The 22,126-nt window shown below is 43.5% G+C and overlaps 1 protein-coding gene across 1 annotated transcript in view; it reads left to right on the plus strand.

Moving 5' to 3' along the window:
* Positions 1-22,126, plus strand: part of atg7 (ATG7 autophagy related 7 homolog (S. cerevisiae)) — a 142,397-nt gene that overhangs the window by 29,337 nt on the left and 90,934 nt on the right. The window contains exons 12-13 of the mRNA XM_080181948.1: positions 17,741-17,935; positions 19,488-19,682. Of these exons, the coding sequence (XP_080038074.1) occupies positions 17,741-17,935; positions 19,488-19,682 (390 nt within the window). The remainder of the gene's footprint in view (positions 1-17,740; positions 17,936-19,487; positions 19,683-22,126) is intronic.

Raw genomic sequence — 22,126 nt, forward strand, 5'->3', positions numbered from 1 at the left:
GTCACATGTACAGCAGACCAGGTAAGGATGACAAATGTCCATCACTGTCAAGGCATTTGTTGCCCATCCATAATTGCCCTATTTGAGTGACTAAGCCATTTCAGAGGGCAGTTGGTGCCAGTGATGCCCACAGTATAAATTATTTAGAATCATAGAATCCTACAGTGCAGAAGGAGGCCATTCAGCCCATTGAATCTGCACTGACCACAATCTCACTCAGGCCCTATCCCCATAACCCCATGCACTTACCCAAACTAGTTTCCCTGATACTAAGGGACAATTTAGCATGGCTGATCCACCTAACCCGCACGTCTTTGGATTGTGGGAGGAAACCGGAGCACCAGAAGAAACCCATGCAGACACAGGGAGAATATGCAAACTCCATACAGACAGTGATCCAAGCTGGGGATCGAACCTGGGTCGCTGGAGCTATGAAGCAGCAGTGCTAACCATTATGCCGCCCCAGTTTAGTTAAAGAAAACCTTATTCAGACACCATCTCCAGTACTGTGTTCAGTTTTGGTCACTGAACTGCAGGAAATATATACACGCCGTGGAAAGGGGTACGATGCAAATTCACAAGAAGAACAAAATTATGATAATGTGCCATCAAGACTGTTAAACCAATAAAGTAATTTGATAGATACGGAAATGGTCTCCTCTGACAGAACTCTCCATTCACCTGACGAAGAGGCAGTCCCCTCGAAAGCTTGTGAGTATATTATCAAATAAATAGGTTGGACTAAAACCTGGTGTTGTCAGACTTTTTACTTTAGAATGGTGGATAACAGAGGACCGTGATCTTAAAATTGAAGCTGGATCTTGTTCAGGAGTGAAGCAGGAAACTTCACGTAAAGGGTGGTGTAAATCTGGGACACTCCCAGAAGGCCACAGATATTGGGCTAATTGTAATTTTCAAGCAGATGGATTTTTGTTAGGTAAAAATATCAAGGGATAGGGATCAAAGGCAAAGAAATGCTTTCCATTGAATTCCATAAGTACAGAAGGGAGGCTATTCAGCCCACTGACTCTCCAAAAGAGCATCTTAACTAATCCCACCCCGTGCACTTCTTATGACTAATCCATCTAACCTACACACCTTTGGACACCAAGGGGCAATTGATCATTTTATGATTCACCTAACCTACACATCTTTGGATTGTGGGAGGAAACCGAGCACTCAGAGGATACCTGTGCAGACAGGGAGTAAGTGCAAACTCCGCATAGACGGCAACCCAAGGCTGTAAATAAACCTAAATCCCCTGGCATTAAGGTTCGCTGGGCTAAATTGCCTATTCTTCCCTTTTCCCATGTTACAGCTGATATTGCACCACACCCATGAGAGAGGCAGTGGCAAAGTGGTGTTGTCACAGGACTATTAATCCAGAGACCTGGGTTCGAATCACGTTGTGATAGATGGTGAAATTTGAATTCGATAAAAATCTGGAATTAAAATCTAATGACCATGAAACCATTGTCAATTGTTTGAAAAAAAAACCCATCTAATTCACTTTAGGGAAGGAAATCTACTGTCCTGACTTGATCTGGCCTACAGGGTATTCCAGACACTCAACAAAGTGGGTGATTCTCAAATACTGTCTGAAATGGAGGGCAGCTAGGGACTAACAATAAATGCTGGCCAGCCAGTGACCCCCACATCCTGTGAATGAATAAAAACACGAGGGGGGCGTCGTACCGTACGTCAGTCGTTGGCTGCAGAATCTAATCGCCCACAGTGCAAATTGCATTTAACGGTTTCCCTTCAGAGTGGCACACGCAGAATTTAAAGATGGGGAAAAGTAAATCTGAGAAACAAGTGTTCCATGTAGCTGGAGATATTTTATATTTTAAATCCATCGGCAGTGGATTATGTTTATATTACAGCCTTGTTAATGGCGTCATTGGCAGTCAGCCACAGCTGGTGTAGGCTGCCAGCTGGAACCATTGGTTGTGGATTGTTCTTGCTGAGTCTTTCTTATTAACTCCTCTTGTTCCCTGGAAGATTCTAATCATGGAGTTAAAATGGAAACTCTTAGTCACAGGGATAAGAAGAGTTAACTTAGAAAGCATCCACAAATGAAAAGAGCTTCAAGTTTCTAGGTGTTCAGGTCACCAACAACCTGTCCTGGTCCCTTCATGCGTTCACTCTAGTTAAGAAAGCCCAATAATGCCTCTGTTTTCTCAGGAGGCTAAAGAAATTTGTTTGTTTATTAGTGTCACAAATAGGCCTACATTCACGTTGCGTTGAAATTACGGTGAAAATTCCCTAGTCGCCACACTCCGGCACCAGTTCGGGGACACTAAGGGAGAATTTAGCATGGCCAATTAACCAGCACGTCTTTTGGACTGTGGGAGGAAACCAGAGCGTCTGGAGGAAACCCACGCAGACATGGGGAGATGCCAGACAAACAGGCACCCAAGGCAGGAGTTGAACCCGGGTCCCTGGTGCTGAGGCAGTAGTACTAACCACTGTGCCATCCACGTCCTTGCCAACTCTCAGCTTTCCGAATGTATCACAGCTTGCTGTGACTCCTGCTCTGACCAAGACCGCCAGAAACGACAGAGTTGTGAACGTAGCCCAGTCCATCGTGCAAACCAATTTCCCAGCTGTTGATTTTACGTACACTTCCCACTGCCAGCGTAACCAAGGACCCCACGTAACCCAGACATGTTACTCTTCCACCTTCTTCCGTCAGGAAAAAGATGCAAAGTTCTGCGATCATGTACCAACCAACTTGACAACAACTTCTTCCCTGCTGCCTTCAGACTTTTGAATGAATTTATTGTATATTAAGCTGACCTTTCTCTGCAGCCTATTTGTAACTGCAACACAATATTCTATACCCTCTCCTTTTCTTCCCTCCTGTGTGCTTTATGAATGGTATGTTTTTGTCTGAACGCATGAAACAATACTTTTCACTGGAACCCAATAAATGTGACAATAATAAATCAAATCAAGAAAAATACTTAGTTTCCTATCTAGCAGTATAAAGTTGTTAAAAGCACAAGTCTTTGCAGAGGTCCCTTTTAAATTGTAAGTACACAGCACACGTCACCTGCATAGAGTAGAAGTGGGTTCAAGGGAAATGAACAAACAATCAACTGTTGTACCAGCCAGTTAAGATCCACATTTTAAAGTAATGATTGACCCAGGAATTAGTTCTTTTGTTTTTGAACTTTTTTTATTGTGTGCATAGTACCAGTTGTGCTTTACGTAATTCCTTTTCATCTCCACCCCCATAATCATGTTACTTCCTCATCAACTAAAAGGAAAATCCATTGTTCATTTTTGCATAAAAGGCCTTGTGAATTCTCACAAATGGGGACGACTCGGTGGCACAGTGATTAGCACTGCTGCTGCTTCACAGATCCAGGGGCCCGGGTTTGGTTCTGGCCTTGGGTGGCTGTCTGTGTGGAATTTGCACATTCTCTCCACGTCTGTGTGGGTTTCCTCTGGGTGCTCAGATTTCCTCCCGTAGTCCAAAATGTGTGGAATAGGCTGACTGGCTATGCTAAATTGTCCCTTAGTGGCCCAAGGTGTGTAAGTTAGATGGATGAGCCATGGTAAATGTGTGCGGTAATAGGGTGGGGGAAAGAGGTGCAGACTTGATGGGCCAAATAGCCTCTTCTGCATTGTAGTGATTTTATGAAATGATACATTTACATCAAGGAGTAATGCTGTAAAAATCCCAGTCTGTTGGCATTATGAGATGGCACCACTCCATTGAATTCAGTAGGTCACATTATAATGATAGCATCTCTTGATCTTATTTTCCTTGGAGGCTGCAGCTTAAAGAACATCTGTTTTTCTTATTTTATCCAGTGCTGATGCAGAAACATCTCAGCCTCTTGCAGCGATCACAACTGATATAGGCCATGTACACTGAATATTAGTGAGCAAGGCCACTGGAGATTCCCATGATTATCATTAAACCTCAGATGCAGGTATTAAGGCTCCGTGAGACTTGTCACATTTGAGGATTTTCTACGTTGCAGAGAGGGGTTACAGTGTGGCTACTTTTCAAACTTGTCCAGAAAGTTTCTTTTGGGATTAATTTCCTCCGGATGACAGGAACCATAAATGCACATACAGATTTTCTTTCAAAGTCTTGGTGAATATTTGTGCAAATTATGAGGGATGCTGACACACGGGTAGGGGCAAGTTTACATTTTTAATACTCAGATTTAGTACCAAGGGCTCCAGCTTGAGGACAGAATTGGGGTAAAATGTCCACTGTTCAATCATAATATGCTTTGATCCCAACTTCAGAAAAGTGCTTGGCTGTATCAGTGTGATTTCCTCATCCTGTTTTCAGACCAGAACCTCGGGTTCATGTCCCACTACCTGTAACCCCCACAATTTGCCTGGACTCTCACAATCTCATCAACTGTCCTGGCTTGAGACAATTCACACCTTAACCTGTGCTTAACCTTCTCCCCACTCATGTTTTCTGTACCTGTAAAGACTTGATTACCTGTTAAGACTTGCATTCCAACCATTGTCTTGCAGTTGAGTCTGTGTCTATATATGCCCTGTATATGAACCCAAATATTCACTCACCTGATGGAGGAACGCTCCGAAAGCTCGTGCTACCAAAATAAACCTGTTGAATTTTAACCTGGTGTTGTGAGACGACTTACTGTGCCCACCCAAGTTCAGTGCTGGCATCTCCACATACTATTTTCATACCAGTTCTATGGGCGTTATTGAGAGTTTTCAAATGTAGCTCCAAATTCAGCATAGCCTGTAATGCGAACCTAGGGTCAAAAGTAACAGAATTGAATAATGTGGATTTTCAATTAATACATTATCATAGGTGGAAGGGAGCAGGAAAGTAAATGGAGCTGAGGCCAGAGATCAGCTGTGATCTCATTGAATGGCAGAGCGGGCTGGATAAGCCATATGATTTACTCCTCTTTCTTGTGTTCTTCGTACATAACCTTGAATGTTGGGGAATTTTCATTAGAAATTTACTGGTGATAATATTGCATCTGTTGTAATGTATCCAATGATAACAAGTTACAAGGGTCAGCTGGCCCCATAAACGATGTAGCCAGTGACAGAATGATATGATGGTCAGCTGACTCAGTATAAATAAGAACCTGTTGGGAATTGGAAGGTTATTTGGAAAGGCCCAGCGTGAGGCCTTGAGTTTGGAGTAATAAAGTTTCTTTATTAAATCTTTCCTTTGATTTATAAGTTGGAGTAAGTTTTGATTTTTTTTATTGCCTACACTGGAAGAGTTCCTTCTGGATCAACAATTTTCACATGAACTTCTTTGCAGTGCTAATGTAAGGGTTCTTGTGACACTAATAAATTAATTAAACTGTGTTTCATTAATGCATTGGAATACACACGACAATGTTGAACCTTTCCATTGACAAGCTATTAAATGAAGTTTATATTTCTAACTATATCTATTTCTGCGTGGTTATATTCCATCACGACTATTCTCACCCGACACATCCTTAACAATCAATTCTACGAAATTTAAAATGTCTGGTTTTGGGGAGAAGAGGGGCAAGGTTTCTTTTTGCCTGTCATCAAGATGGATAAAAATAGATCTTCCTCCCTTCTGAGAGATGTAATTGTGTTTAAGCAATTAGTCGTTGTGCAGATAAAATAGGAAGCCTATCACAAATTGCGGCACAGTGGTTAGCACTGCTGCCTCACAGCACCAGGGACCCTGGTTCATTTGCTGGTTTGGGTTGCTGTGCAGACTCTGCACGTCCTCCCGGTGTCTGCATGGGTTTCCTCCGAATGCTCCGGTTTTCTCCCACAATCCAAAAGACGTGCTGATTAAGTGCATTGGCCATGTTAAATTCTCCCTTGGTGTGACCCGAACAGGTGCCGGAGTGTGCGACCAGAGGATTTTCACAGTAACTTCATTGCAGTGTTAATGTAAGCCTACTTGTGATAAAGTAAATAAATAAAATTGTGTGATTATATTGTCAGTCAGATTTTCACATCCAACTTTATTGCTCACTAAGTTGATAACTAATTGGGTAACAGGTTAGTCATTGGAAAGTGACAGAGTATGTTGAACAACTTTGAGGCCTGGGAACAGATCTTATGTTGTTTTGGTTGATTGTTGTGGCATGAGAAAGGCAAGGGCTTTAAAGGAAATAAACAAAATTTTACCATTTTAAAAACATTGAGTTCAGCAGGGCGGGAGGCACTTTAACATTTGATCATTCACTAACTAGTACATAATGTTTTTATTGTGCTACTTTTAACATTTGTGATATTTGAAAGTGAGCAGAGTTAATTCTATTTAAATAAATAAAACTGGTTTACACAGTGAGATATAATAGATTTTAATCTTGGAAATAAATGCAAGCCAGCTGGCTAGACTGCATTCATTTTTAGTGGCAGCGTTTCATAATTATTTATACATACACTGAAAAATGATTGACTTTGATAAACTGCGCTTGATTTTCAATGTAGCAGATGCAGTTTACTTGTTGCAATCCTGTTTATCCTTGCTTGGATTCTGTACCTTTTTGTTTTCAATGACTTTGAAAACAGTTTCTACAAAAAAAATTGGTCACAATGAATCCTAGCTAGTGTACTGCCAAATCCTGTTTAACTTCAGTCTCACAACTATAAATTCAGCCAAGGAACAGCAGTAGGTTTGCCTTGTGGCCACATAATAATATTTAGTTTTGCTTTCTATAAGATCCTTTAGTGTCACATTGTCCAAGACTGCTGATTTTAATTTTTCCTCCATTTTAACCAACCAATCATGAATTGGAGCAATGTGGATGTTCCGCTATGTTGTTATTTTAGTTAGTCTGTGGTGCGACCTATATACATAAAAATCAGGTTGATAAATATTATTACTTTTCTTATTTCTTTGATATTTCTTGAGAAACCTCAAAGCTTTTGAGAAACTGTGGCTGAAAGTTTTGATTTGATTTATTATTGTCACATATTGGTACACAGTGAAAAGCATTGTTTCTTGTGCACTATATGGACAAAGCATACCGTTCATAGAGAAGGAAAGGAGAGGGTGCAGAATGTAATGTTACAGTCGTAGCTAGGGTGTAGAGAAAGATCAACTTAATGCGAGTAGGTCCATTCAAAAGTCTGTTGGTGGCAGGGAAGAAGCTGTTCTTGTTGGTTGGTACGTGACCTCAGACTTTTGTATCTTTTTCCCAATGGAAGAAGGTGGAAGAGAGAACGTCCGGGGCGCATGGGGTCCTTAATTATGCTGGCTGCTTTTCCGAGGCAGCAGGAAGTGTAGACAGAGTCAATGATTGGGAGGCTGGATTGTGTAATGGACTGGGCTTTTCATGACTACTTGTAGTTCTTTGTGGTCATGGACAGAGCAGCAGCCATACCAAGCTGGTGGTACAACCAGAAAGAATGCTTTCTACGATGCATCTGTGAGAGTCGTAGTGGACTCATCAAATTTAACTGAATTACCAAAGTTAACTGAGGAAAAACTCATTTACATTTCCACGCAGATTCCATTACCACAATTAAAGTATTAAGTAGTAACTTTTTATGATTATTTGGGTGCTCACATATATCTCTCAAAATGTAAGTTATATTACATAGTAAAATATCTCAAGGCACCAATCTTAGTTACAATCTTTAAATACTGGCTCTTGGCCTTTTCTCTAGGGCCTGAGGTTCTAGTCTATTTCCAGAGCTTGCACTGTTTTCCTGGACTCTTCGACTGATGTTTCCCAGACACACAGTATGCTGGAACTGTTTCCAGTCTGGTCCTTTTCAATCTGTGACAATTAACAGACTGCCATTTGACGCCTGGCAAAATTTTACAATGATGTTTTTGCTGGTGGAAAATCAGGCGATTGCACAGCTTGGTTTTTATTCTGGAAATTCCCACTGCCAAAAAAACGTTGAACCCGCACAAACTACTGGAGTATTCCTGCTTGTAGAATAACGCAAATGTGGAGGTGTTGTGGACAGGGGGACAGGGAAGTTGGGGAAGTAGGACACAAAGTCACAATATAGGCAGACCCCTCTCACCTTCTGGCTCCTGTTAGATTCCAGTCACCCTGCCCAATCCTGAACAGAGCTCTCAATTTAAACAAATTTTCAACCTCGTTGATGCTACTCGATTCAACATCACTCGCCGCTGCCCCCCATCCAGTTCTTGCAGGTGTAAGAACCCAGCTCTGGAATCCATCCTATCCCTACAGTGCAGAAGGAAGCCATTTGGCCCATCGAGTCTGCACCTACTCTCCACCAGCGTATCGTAACCCAACCCAACCAGGTCCTATCCCTGTAACCCTATGCATTTACCTCCCTAATCCACCTAACCCTGGAACATTAAGGGGCCATTTAGCGTGGCTAATCTGCACACCTTTGGACTGTGGGAGAAAACTGGAGCACACGGGGAGAATATGCAAACCCCACACAGTCACCCAAGAATTCAACCTGGGTTGCTGGAGCTTTGAGGCAGCAGTGCTAATCACTGTGCCACTGTGCCCTCCCCTCACTAAATCACAGTTAAGCTCTTCTTGAATGGAGCTGGCCTCTTCCCCATCGTAGTCATGATGTGGATATGCCGGCGTTGGACTGGCGTAAACACAGTAAAAAGTCTGACAACACCAGGTTTTAGTCCAACCTATTTATTTGATGATATACTCACAAGCTTTCGAGGGGACTGCCTCTTCGTCAGGTGAATGGAGAGTTCTGGCCTCAGACAGAGCATATAAAGCACAGACAGTTTAGAGATTACTGATTAAAATGCGAATCCTTACACCTAACCTGCTGTTCAAGACCTGAAGTGGCTGATAATGTGAGTGGAAGGAGAACTGATCACAGTTTAAAGAGATGTGTATTGTCTCCTGACAGTACAGTAAGTGAGGTTTTGCAAACCCAGGCAAGTCACGGGGGTTACAGATAGTGCGACATGAACCCAAGATCCCTGTTGAGACCGTCCTCATGTGTGCGGAACTTGGCTATCAGTCTCTGTTCAGCGACTCTGCGCTGTCGTGTGTCGTGAAGGCCGCCTTGGAGAATGCTTACCCGAAGGTCAGAGGCTGAATGCCCGTGACCACTGAAGTGTTCGCCAGCAGGAAGGGAACAGTCTTGCCTGGTGACTGTCGAGCGATGTTCATTCATCCGTTGTCATAGCGTCTGCATGGTCTCCCCAATGTACCATGCTTCGGGACATCCTTTCTTGCAACGTATCAGGTAGACAATGTTGGCCGAGTTGCAAGAGTATTTACCATGTACCTGGTGGATGGTATTCTCACGTGTGATGATGGTATCCGTGTCGATGATCCGGCATGTCTTGCAGAGGTTGCTGTGACAGGGTTGTGTGGTATTGTGGTCACTGTTCTCCTGAAGGCTGGGTAGTTTGCTGCGAACAATGGTCTGTTTGAGGTTGTGTGGTTGTCTGAAAGCAAGAAGTGGGGGTGTGGGGATAGCCCTGGCGAGATGTTCGTCTTCATCAATGATATGTTGAAGACTCCGGAGAAGATGTCGTAGCTTCTCCGCTCCGGGGAAGTACTGGACGACGAAGGGTACTCTGTCCACTGTGTCCTGTGTTTGCCTTCTGAGGAGATCGGTGCGGTTTTTCGTTGTGGCGCATCGGAACTGCCGATCTATGAGTCGAGCACCATATCCTGTTCTTACGAGGGCATCTTTCAGGGTCTGGAGGTGTCTGTCACGATCCTCCTCATCTGAGCAAATCCTGTGTATACGGAGGGCTTGTCCATAGGGAATAGCTTCTTTAACATGTTTAGGGTGGAAACTGGAGAAGTGGAGCATTGTGAGATTGTCTGTGGGCTTGCGGTACAGTGAGGTGCTGAGGTGACCGTCCTTAATGGAGATGCGTGTGTCCAAGAATGCAACTGATTCTGGGGAATAGTCCATGGTGAGTCTGATGGTGGGGTGGAATTTGTTGATATCATCATATAGTTGTTTCAGTGATTGTTCACCATGAGGCCAAAGGAAGAAAATGTCATCGATGTATCTAGTGTACAGCATCGGTTGAAGATTCTGTGCAGTGAAGAAGTCTTGTTCAAACCTGTGCATGAAGATGTTGGCATATTGAGGTGCAAATTTGGTCCCCATGGCTGTTCCATGTGTCTGGATGAAAAACTGGTTGTTGAAGGTGAAGACATTGTGGTCCAGGATAAAGCGGATGAGTTGTAAAATTGCATCTGGAAACTGGCAGTTGTCAGCATTGAGCACTGAGGCAGTCGCAGCAATGCCATCGTCGTGGGGGATGTTGGTGTAGAGCGCTGAGACATCCATTGTGACGAGGAGTGTCCCTGGTTCAACTGCTCCGTGTGTGCTGAGTTTCAGTAGGAAGTCCGTAGTGTCGCGACAAAAGCTGGGGGTTCTTTGTACAATGGGTTTCAGGATGCCCTCGACGTAGCCGGAGAGGTTCTCACACAGAGTTCCATTGCCCGATACGATGGGACGGCCAGGTGTGTTTGCCTTGTGTATCTTTGGGAGGCAGTAGAGATCTCCAATGCGGGGAGTACGTGGAATGAGAGCACGGAGGGTGCTCTGAAGGTCTTGATCAGATTGTTGAGTTGACGAGTGTGTTCTTTGGTCGGATCTGTGGGTAATTGTCTGTAGTGTTCCTCATTGTTTAGTTGTCGGTACACTTCTTTACAGTAATCCGTTCTGTTCAGTATGACGATGGCCCCTCCTTTGCTGGTTTGATGACAATGTTGCGGTTTGTCTTGAGAGCGTGGATGGCGTTGCGTTGTGCTTGGGTGATGTTCGGGGCTGTCTTGTGAGTGCGGCTGATGAATCTGGTGTTAACGCACCTCCTGATGGTTTGGGCATACAAGTCCAGTCGAGGGCAGCGGCCTTCCGGAGGAGTCCAATTGGATTCCTTCCTCTTAGGCTGTTGCACTGCGGATCTCTCTGTCGGCTGTTCTGGTTCATCGACTGTCTCATTGTGTTCGTTGCTGGCCTCTTGGGGTTTGTGGAAAAACTCCCGCAGCCTCATTCGCCTGATGAATTCCTCTGTGTCCGCTGCGAGACTGCAGACCATGCAGACGCTACAACAACGGATGAATGAACATCGCTCGACAGTCACCAGGCAAGACTGTTCCCTTCCTGTTGGCGAACACTTCAGTGGTCACGGGCATTCAGCCTCTGACCTTCGGGTAAGCATTCTCCAAGGCGGCCTTCACGACACACGACAGTGCAGAGTCGCTGAACAGAGACTGATAGCCAAGTTCCGCACACATGAGGACGGTCTCAACAGGGATCTTGGGTTCATGTCGCACTATCTGTAACCCCCGTGACTTGCCTGGGTTTGCAAAACCTCACTTACTGTACTGTCTGGAGACAATACACATCTCTTTAAACTGTGATCAGTGCTCCTTCCACTCACATTATCAGCCACTTCAGGTCTTGAACAGCAGGTTAGGTGTAAGGGTTCGCATTTTAATCAGTAATCTCTAAACTGTCTGTGCTTTATATGCTCTGTCTGAGGCCAGAACTCTCCATTCACCTGACGAAGAGGCAGTCCCCTCGAAAGCTTGTGAGTATATTATCAAATAAATAGGTTGGACTAAAACCTGGTGTTGTCAGACTTTTTACTCTTCCCCATCACCAGCTCTAGTGCTTTAAATGCCACCAATCCCTTCCCCCTCTCCAACTACCTCAAGAGCTGTCAGTCCCTAGTTCACCAGTTTTTCTCTTGCCTTTCCTTGCCCTCACTCGATTTTGGTACCCACTTTCAGCCATTCAGAGGGTAGCTGCTATTCTGCTGAACATCCTTTGTTTTAAGAGTTTGTGTGTTAAATACCAGTAAGAAGTCTCACAACACCTCACAACACTGCTTAAAGATAATCTGTACCTTTGAGACTTGATTAGCTGTAAAGACTCGCATTCCAATCATTCTGTAAATTGAGTTTGTGTCTTTATATGCCCTGTTTGTGAATAGAACTCCCACACCTGACGAAGGAGCAGCACTCTGAAAGCTTGTGGCTTGTGCTACCAAATAAACCTGTTGGATTTTAACCTGGTATTGAGAGACTTCTTACTGTGTTTACCCCAGTCCAACGCCGGCATCTCCACATCTTAAATACCATAGAATCCCAGGGAGATATACAATAGAGCAGAATGAGAAGGAAATTGTTGCAAAAAGAGTGCGAGAGAGAATGAGAAAATGAATTGGACACACGTGGAAAGTTGCTTGCATCAGATTGAAAATTGACAATCTTACAGAGGAAAAGAATGTGATTGGGTGGGAAAGAAGCAGAGACAAGAATTAAAACAATATTTGCATGGTTTAACTCTCCTGCTTATATAAGACCATTATTATTATTATTATGCGTTCTTGGATATGGTAATCTCTATTTCTACCTGCATTGCTGATCCTCAGTTGCCATTGGGTGGCCCACTACACTGGAATGTTGCTGATAATTTAAATTGTTTCCCTAAATACTTGGGAAAACATTCCCTCAGCCACTCTAATTTAAAATCTTATTCTCATGGACTTTGTGAGCTCACCTATTATTGTCTATGTATTGAAAGCAAAAGGTACGAGATAAACTTCACAGATCTGAAGAGAAAAACAGACGTTTTGAGCCCTCCTAAGCTTTCAGAGCTAAAGAGAGGGAGAAATGTGATGGATTTTATACCAGAAGAGGGAGGTGGAGCAAAAGAGATGATCAGGATAGGTGTGAACTAGGAGAGAGAGCACAAAGATGCATAGGGCATAAGACAAAGAAAGTGTTAAGGACTATATAAGGTGCTGATAGTGGCATTAGGATAAGATAACTTTGTTAACAGGAGAACAGCCAGTGCCCAGTGAAAGCAAAACTTTTGAACAAATGACAGATGCCCTGTGGATAAGGGAAGGATTACACTGGGCACAAAATGTATAAAGATGGGTTGAGATGGAGGAGAAAGTTGTTAGGCTCAATGTTGAGTCCAAAAGGCTCTAAAATGCCTAATTTGAAGATGAGGTTTTATTCCTCCCCTCGATGTAACTTCCACCAGGCACTCAAGAGAACAAGGGGCCAGCTAATTGAGTGAGTACTTATTACTGTCCACAATTCTCAGCAACAAACATGTCATGGGCAGGGTATCGCCGCAAAAATATTAACCATACAGAGAATCATAGAATTTCGCAGCACGGAAGGAGGCCATTTGGCCCATCAGGTCTGCAGCAGGTCCAGAAAGAGCTACCCAGCTAGTCTATTCGCCAGACTATCTCCATAGTTCTCTAAAGTCAGCACTTTCAAATATGTATCCAGCTTCCTTTTGAAATTCCCGATGGAATCTGCGTCCACCACAAGCAACACATTCCGAATCTCAACAAACCTGTGTAAAGAAATTACTCTTCATCTCACTCCTAGCTCTCTTGCTGACCATCCTGAAATTGTGACCGCGAGTCACTGACATACCAACTAGTGGAAATAGAGTATTCTTTACCCTGTCAGCATTGTTCATAACTTTACACTACTCAATAAGGTTGCCTCTTAATAACGTGCTGTTAATAATCCGCAAATTGGTTAGTAAACATGGAGGATTAAGAGATTCGCAATGAGTTGCACATGTGCAGAATTTACTGGTTAGTTTGTCACTCCACTATTTTCTTCATGCTTAAGGTGCCCCTCTATCTTTTAAGAACTTGTGGAATTTACCCCATAAATTGACTATTAGCCTTGCCTCAAAGTTTGGGCTGGAATTTATTAGCATTAGTGCCATATTAATGATGTGATGGCTGTTAATGTAATGGCAGTCAACTTCTCTAACCCCAAAAGGAAACTATTTAAATTCTTCAATCGTATTTCACTGTACCAGAATGGTTGCTGAAAAGTTTAAAAATATGATCTTTCAAAAATGGATTTTCTTCTATGCCTTCTTTGTTCTTTCTTTGCCAGTTTTGCCTTTCTTTCCATCTCTTTATTTCTCTTTCAATCCCTAAGTTGACTTTAACTCACCCGCCGTCTGCAACCCATCCAACTGACGTAACCACCCCCAACCCCACCGCTGATCTGACCTGATGGCTTCCCCCACCCTTGGCCGCTCTGCCCCACCCCACACCACCCTGCCAGTGTAGCTTGTCTCCCGCTCTAGCTCACCCTAGTGTCTAGTTTAGGAAGTTTTAGTGGAACATGAGTATTTGCAGACAGCAAGTTCATAATCCAGACACAGGGCTGTCAGGCCAAAGACTGGCAATGAGCAAGCCCAGTAAGAAGATCTCCCCACTCATCTGACGAAGGGACAGAGCCCCAAAAGCTAAGTGGCATTTGCTGTCAGCTAAACTTGTTGGACTTTAACCTGGCGTTGTGAGACTTCTGACTGTGTTTACCCCAGTCCAACACCTGCATCTCCACATAATGAGCAAGCCACCAAAGTATTTGCTTCCACTGAAGCAAAAGCTTAATTCCAAAGTCTCTTTCTGACACTGATTATTTCACCAATGATGAGAGTGGTTAGCACTGCTGTCTCACAGTGCCAGGGACTTGGTTTCGATTCCTGGCTTGGGTCACTGTCTGTGTGGAGTCTGCACATTCTCCCGTGTTTGTGTGGGTTTCCTCTCTGTCTGAAAGACGTGTGGGTTAGGTGCATTGGCCATGCCAAATTCTCCCTCAGTGTACCAGAACAGGCGCCACAGTGTGGCAACTTGAGGATTCTCACAGTAATTTGAGCCTACTTGTGACACTAATAAACTTTAAAGGACACTACACATAGGGTAGGAATGAGGTTGGTCGCTCTTAACATTAGTTACATAAATGGCTGTTTCCCAACAGTAAAAACAAATCGATAAAAATTTTTGAGGACAGCTAGTTTAGGATTTGTTTAAGCAATTTCTCACCCAGCTGAATAGCACCCTGTGCAGATGACCCCTTGAAGATTGGTTTCTCGTATGAGGTATTAGAGCACTGCTAGTTCCAGTGGAACTATACCAGTGTGAGTCACTGTCTTTAATTCACTCGGTTTAGGACATTTTAAACAAAAAAAAGAAAATGCTACACTGACCAAAAAAAAATGTTGGTTATTCCTGTATTCTGAAATTGGATTGTTACTAATGATCAGGATGTTTAAGATTGCAAAAGCAATCCTTATTTCATTTCATCATCTCAAGCCTGGAGCTAACAAATGAAGAGGAATAATGACTTGCGCTGATAGCTGTGTAGCTGGAGTCTGTACTGGGAGCCTTTTGTTAATAAGCATCAAGGAAGTGTATTTCACAGACTGGAATTATTAATGATAGATGAATACCAAAATACCACAGTTTCCCTTCCTTTCTCACTTAAAGCGTTGTTTTTAGCCTGCCCCCTTCATTACTTTGTCAGTTTGAAAAATCTATTGCTTCTGGCATTAAAGAACAGTGGACCGAGTCCTTTGAACACTGTCCCCGAGTGTTACATTGATAGATTGGCAATGTATAATGGCAGATTTTGAGCATACCTGAAACGTAATTCATTCTATTTCTGTCTGAATGCTGCCTGTGTTCTGCTGATTGCGATGATTACTCGCAAAACAAAAACCTAAATAATTCCACCCCCCCCCCCCCCATGTTTAATAGCACAAAGGCAGCTAGAAGTGTAAACGAATTGTGAAATGGATGGATGATTTATTCATTAGTAGCTTGCTCGGTTACCATTTGTGCTTGTAAGCGTCTGTTCCCGGTGAGGAGGAGCTTCTGCCTTGTGTATCTGTCTGGAATTTTATACACAGACCTGCAATCCTCAGCGCTGGCTGAGAGCTCTGCTTTCTCTAGAACGCATTAGCAATTTGGGAAAGTGACCAGAATGATGTTTATCCCCTGAAGGGAATTTTTAAAAAAAATGTTTTGTAATTTCTTTTAAAAGAAATTCTTGGGTGCTGCATTGAATATTGTTGCATGCTAAAACTCTCGCCCAAGCACTTGGGATTGCATGTTTTCTACCTATTTTTCATTTTGTAAATGCGTAACGTAGAGATGGAATGTAAAGGGACACTCATACTGCAGGTAGAATGGCTGAGACTGCACCAGCATATTAAGTTACTGATCTGTTGCAGGCTCCTTGTAAATGTTACGATATGAAGAAAACTGTCAGGTAATTAATGAAGTGATGAATTGACCATAAAGAATTCTTCTTCAAACTGATGCTGTATTTGAAGGGCTAAGTTTAGTTGGATATGAGAGAGCATGTCAATTATTAGAAGAAACTGCTGTTAGCAAACTGGTTTAGAATGGGGGAGGGATTGAGGATGGGATTGGCCCCGGCTCCTGTTCATTGGCAGTCAAACAAAGTAGAGGCTAAGACACAGCCTGCATTTAGGTAACAACGTTTGCATTGTCAGGATGTCCCAACGTGCTACACTGCCAATGTCAAATGCAACAGCAGTGAGATAACTACTTCTGATGTGTTGGCATGTTCTATCAGGGCTAGAAACATAGAAACATTGACACAGAAAATAGGAGTAGGCCATTTGGCTCTTTGAACCTGCTCCACCGTTCATTTTGATCATGGCTGATCATCAGATTCAATATCCTGATCTTGCCCTCCCATCCCAATATATCTCCATCCCTTTAACCCCTAGGAACACCTGTAGGAACACCTGTAGGAACACCTGTAGGAACACCTCTTTCATTTTCTTCAGATACTGCAGTACCATGGAATGTTTTGTATGTACCTGAACAGGGAATAGTGAACAGTTGCGGTTTACTGTCCCATCTGAAAGATAGCACTTATCTCAGTACTACACTGAAGCATCAATCCTTCTGTAGATCTTGAACCCTCTCTTTACGACTCCGATGCAAGGGAGTGCTACCAATGGACCAAGCTGACACCTCCGTAGTCTGCTGTTCTTAGCACCCAGTCTCACATGTTAACAATAGTCTGTTGCTTTGGAATATTGAACGGTTTCATAGAATCCTACGGGTCAGACGGAGGCCACAATCCCACCCAGGCCCCCTCCCCTGTAACCCCATGCATTTACCCTAGCTAGTCCCCCTGACACTAAGGGGCAATTTAGCATGGCCAAACCACCTAATCCGCACATCTTTGCACTGTGGGAGGAAACCGGAGCACCCAGAGTAAACCCACGCAGACATGGGGAGAATGTGCAGACTCTACACAGACAGTGACCCAAGCTGGGGATCGAACCTGGGTCCTTGGCGCTGTGTGGCAGCAGTGCTAATCATTGTGTCACCATGTCGCCTGTTTGACCAGCACTGCATCTCACCAGGTACAAGATCTTGTGATGCTATTGAAGCATGGACAAATGATTTCTCTTGATCTAAAATTATCCAACAATCAATATTTACATAAATAGATTAACTGGCCATGTATGTGATTGCTTGTTGTAAGCCCTAGATGAGTGTTAACTGGCTGCCAAGTTTGCCTGCAAAATGCTTCAAAAAGAATTAACTGATTTATCGGCTATGTTGTAATATCCTGAGGCTGTGAAAGGTGCTACATAAATGCAGGATGGTTCTTATTAAAAATCTTCCATAAACACAGACTTCAGGTTCACAAACCATCCTTCCTGATGTCATATTTTCCTTTAAACATTGTTGTATCAAGATTTAATTTTTCTATTCAATGCCTCTGTGTCAGGTGGTGATGGTTGTAGATTCCAGAGAGAAAGTAGCTTTGTGGAGTTGGTTTCTGCAGCCTTCTTCCCAACCGTCTCAACATGTTAAAAGCTGACGTTCAGCTCTTTCCCTAAGCAATACCAAGGGCACTTTGCAAATATACATTGAAATTCTGTTCAGCTCTTCTGCAAGCTGTACACCTTTTGTAAAGATGACTCACGACTGACTTTTTTTTTTCTCTCTTTACAGAAAGTGGAAGGATTTAACCTCAGCATACCGATGCCAGGTCACCCGGTGGATTTTTCCTCAGTGACTATGCAGCAGGCTCAGAAGGATGTGGAACAGCTGGAGGCGCTCATCTGCTCGCATGATGTAATCTTCCTGCTGATGGACACTCGGGAGAGTCGCTGGTTACCCACAGTCATCGCAGCCAGTCAGCGGAAGGTAACGCCTCCTGGGTACAATATTGTTTGCACCTCAATTCCTTGTCTACCAGCAATGGCTCGGAGGCAGGTTCTGCTGATGGGGGAAAAGACCAGTAATGATTGATCGGAGTTAAAACTTTTGATGTTGGGCAGATTGTTCTTTTAACTGACCAGTTTTCTGCTTTCATTTGTAAGTTTAAAAAGTAGAAAATACACAAAACTGTCACAAATATACTCCACACTTAGAACCATATTTCTCCTGTTAAATCTATCCTGAAGTTGTTGACTGATGTGGGGGCATAGTGCCCACGGTTTTGTGCTACCTCACTCAGGAGTCCATTTGTCACGCTTGAGTCAAATTAGTTAGCATTGTCAGGCTGGCTCACTGTGGGAATGAGATGAAGGCCATGCTTTTTTTTCCTCTCCTCGCAAATTTTAAACATATACTTTGGAGCAGGAGTCTCTAATATGGTGCACAACTTGGAAAAGAACTTTGAGCTATATCGGTGTTCCCATGACGTTGTTGCCCTTCTGCTTCCTGGTGGTAGAAGTCACAGAGAGGGCAGTTGCTGTTGAAGTAACCCTGATGAGTTGCTGTTGTGCGTTTTGTAGACTGTGTACGTTATTGCTGCAACAGTGGAGCGGCAAGATAATGACTCCAGCGACAGAGGTACTGACCAAGTGAACTGTTCAGTGTGTGTCAAACATCACGAGTGTTGTTGCTGCCTCCATCCAGGCATTTGCAACAATCATCAGTCAGAAGTACCCAGTGGGTGACCGTTATGGCCTCCTCAGGAGGTTCCCAGCATCTCAGATGTCTGTCTTCAGCCAATCCAACTCACTCAACGTGATATCAAGAAATGGCTGAAAGGCACTGGGAGATGTGTAAAGGCCACAGTCCTGAAGACCTGTACTCCAAAACTTGCTGAACCCCTAGACAAGCTGTTCTAATTCAACTACAACAATGGCATCTACCCAGCAATGTGGGCGATTGCCTAGATATTTCCTGTATGCTAAAAACAAGACAAATCCACCTACCAATTAACACCCCATCAATCTACTCCCAATCATCAGTAAAATGATGGAAGGGCATTTGCTTAGTAATGTATTGCTCACTGGTGCTCATTTTGGGTTGCACCAGGACTACTCAGCTCCTGACATCATTACAACCTTGGTTTGAACATGGGCAAAAGAGCTGAACACTGGAGGTGAGGAGCAAATGTAATCAGAACTTTGCTCATGTTCATCAACTTTGGCCCAGAAAGTCTATTTCTGTGTTCTCTGCGCTTCTTTGCACATTAAGTAAAAATACTGGGGCCTATCTTATACATCAGCCCTGCTGCTGCAGAAGTTCAAGTGATATATGTGTAGACTGGATGTTGGGAATAAAGAGTCAATGCACCCACCAGAATCCGCTAAAATTAAAATGTACCTCGTAAAGCATTCAAAAGTTTAGTGTTCCTGTTTTAGTGAGAATGCACACTGGACAAAGGAGTGCAAAAAAGGGGTTGAAATACTTGGGAGGAAAAGCCTTAAACATGAACATAAATGGTATTTTTCTTTGCTTGTAGTTGGTTATTAACGCTGCTTTGGGCTTTGATACCTTTGTCGTGATGAGACATGGCCTGAAAAGGCCGAAACAGGAGGCTGGAGAACCGGCTGCTGCCACCATCAATTCTACCCCGGCAGGGTCTTCGCTCTTCTCAAACATTCCTGGCCACAAACTCGGCTGCTACTTCTGTAATGATGTCGTCGCACCAGGAGATGTAAGTTGTGTTGAAAAATTATTGCAGCTATAGTAGGGCCCAAGAAGGAAGAGTGCGATTTGAAAATTGAAACTGCAACTGTTCTACTCTGAGCTCCTTGCATCTTAAAATCCTTATTTGTTCATCATCCATTATAGTTTTTTGTCACACAGTATTGATTGTTTTAGCTTTGCAATTCAATGTGTAACATTTTAATTGACACTACAGTGTTTGCATAACTTGTAATAAGATCTTGTTCTTTGAGAGCAAGTCATTGAAGGTAGATCTCCTTCACTTCGAAACTGGAACTAGTTTATGATACAGATTCTCATTTGTGCTGAGAAGAAAGTTTATGTCATGCAAAAATGCATAAGCCAAACTATGTAATGTTGAGAGGTGCCACACTGCTGCCTCATAGTGCCAGGGACCCGGGTTCAATTCCAGCCTTGGATCACTGTCAGCGTGGAGATTGCACATTCTTCCCATGTCTGAGTGGGTTTCCTCCAGTCACTCCGGTTTCCTCCCACAGTCCAAAGATACGCAACTGAGGTTGATTGGCTATGCTAAATTGACCCTCATGTCAGAGGGATTAGCAGGGTAAATACTTGGGGTTATGGGAATAGAGGCTGGGTGGGATTCTGCTGGGTGCAGTCTCGATGGGTTGAATGGCCTCCTTCTGCACTGTACTAATTCTATGATTGAGGTAACTGATGAATATGAGGATTGGAACCTTGTGCATTTTCATGGAATCACTGAATCCCTGCAGGAGGAGATCATTTGGCCTATCGGGTCTGCCTGACTCTCCAACAGCGCACCCTACCCAGGTCCAATCCCCATAACCCCACATATTTACCCCACTAATCCTCCTAAATTACACTTTCCCATGACACCAAGGGGCAATATAACATGACCAGTCAACCTAAGCTGCATATCTTTGGACTGTGGGCGTATGTGTATGTGGGTGTCCCGAGCTGCACATAGTACTCCATGCAGGTGTGTACTAACCAGGGGGTTGAATAGTTGCAGCATAACTTTTACCCTTTTTATACTAGTTCCCTAAACACAAAATGGCAATATTTCATTTTGGAACATTGTGATGAATTCTCACTGTGTATGTGCACCCGTGTGTGTATAAACACTGACAGAAACCTCCTCCCGAACGTTATGGTGTTGCTCTGGATCAAATCCTACCCCCTGCCCTGCCGCCAACCCAATCAATTCTCACCTCTAACCCACCACCAATATAATGACCCTGTTGGCTTGAGGATCAGACCCTTCCCCATTCAGATTCACATTAACAGCGACAGGCCTGTCACTTGGAGCTGCAGTCTCCTGAGAGGAAAGTAAGTCTGTCACTTCGGCTGACTTTGAGGCATGGATCCTGGCGTGCTTCATGTGGAATCAGAACACCGCAGATTGTGAGGTTTCTTGACCAAAACATTTCACTCCATTCCCCGCTCTCTCTCTTCACACACACACACACACCCCCCCCCCCTGCTTTTTACATAACAATCCTGATCTTGACAAGATTGGTTATATCCATTAAATATGAATGAACCTAAATGGTGTAGACAGCCTATGCAACAACGTGGAGTAAAATGGAGTGGTTTAATCATGGTCTGTCTTGACCTCTGCCCACTCAGTTCACAGTTTAACCAGCTGAACCACACTACCTATCGCATTTAAAGGCATCAGGTAGGAAACTACAAGCTCAGTTTCAAGAGAAATTATTCCATGACCTGTTGACCGGGTCAGGTCTTTGAAAATAAGTCGGCATTAATGGTACAGCATATTGGGAATCTGGTGTACATACCGCTGGAAAGTACTATGTTGCTTTGTGCCTATGGCCACGCAAGCAGTTTCCCATCTCGGACAGATTGCTGGAGGGAAGGCCCAGAAGGCACCAACAAACAAAAGGAGTTAGTGGTGATGCTCAGTCTCTCTGTGACACTTTCCCAGAGTCAGCAGGAGAGAAACTGGTGAACATTCTACCCCCTCGAGAACACAGGGGAGACGATGGCCTAGTGGTATTATCGCCAGACTATTAATTCAGAAACTCTCAGTTAATGTTCTAGGGACTCGGGTTTGAATCCTGCCATGGTAGATAGTGGAATTTGAATTCAATTTTTAAAGAAATTTGGAATTAAGAATCTATTGATGACCATGAAACCATTGTCAATTGTCAGAAAAACTGGTTCACTAGATTTCCTTTTAGAGAAGGAAATCTGCCGTCCTTACCGGCCTGGCCCACGTGTGACTCCAGAGCCACAGCAGTGTGGTTAACTTTCAACTCTCCTCCAAGAGAACTGGGGATGGACCAGCCAGAGACACCCACGTCCTATGAAATAATTAAAAAAAAGGACTGGAGCAAAGGGGAGTTAGTATAAAATCTTGGTGCTCTTGAGGTAAAATTGGTTATTCATAAGCAAACATTGAATTTTGACGGAGAGGAATGATTTACTATA

This window comes from Carcharhinus amblyrhynchos, chromosome 3, assembly GCF_965287045.1.
Source record: "Carcharhinus amblyrhynchos chromosome 3, sCarAmb.v2.hapA, whole genome shotgun sequence".
Lineage (NCBI taxonomy): Eukaryota > Metazoa > Chordata > Chondrichthyes > Carcharhiniformes > Carcharhinidae > Carcharhinus > Carcharhinus amblyrhynchos.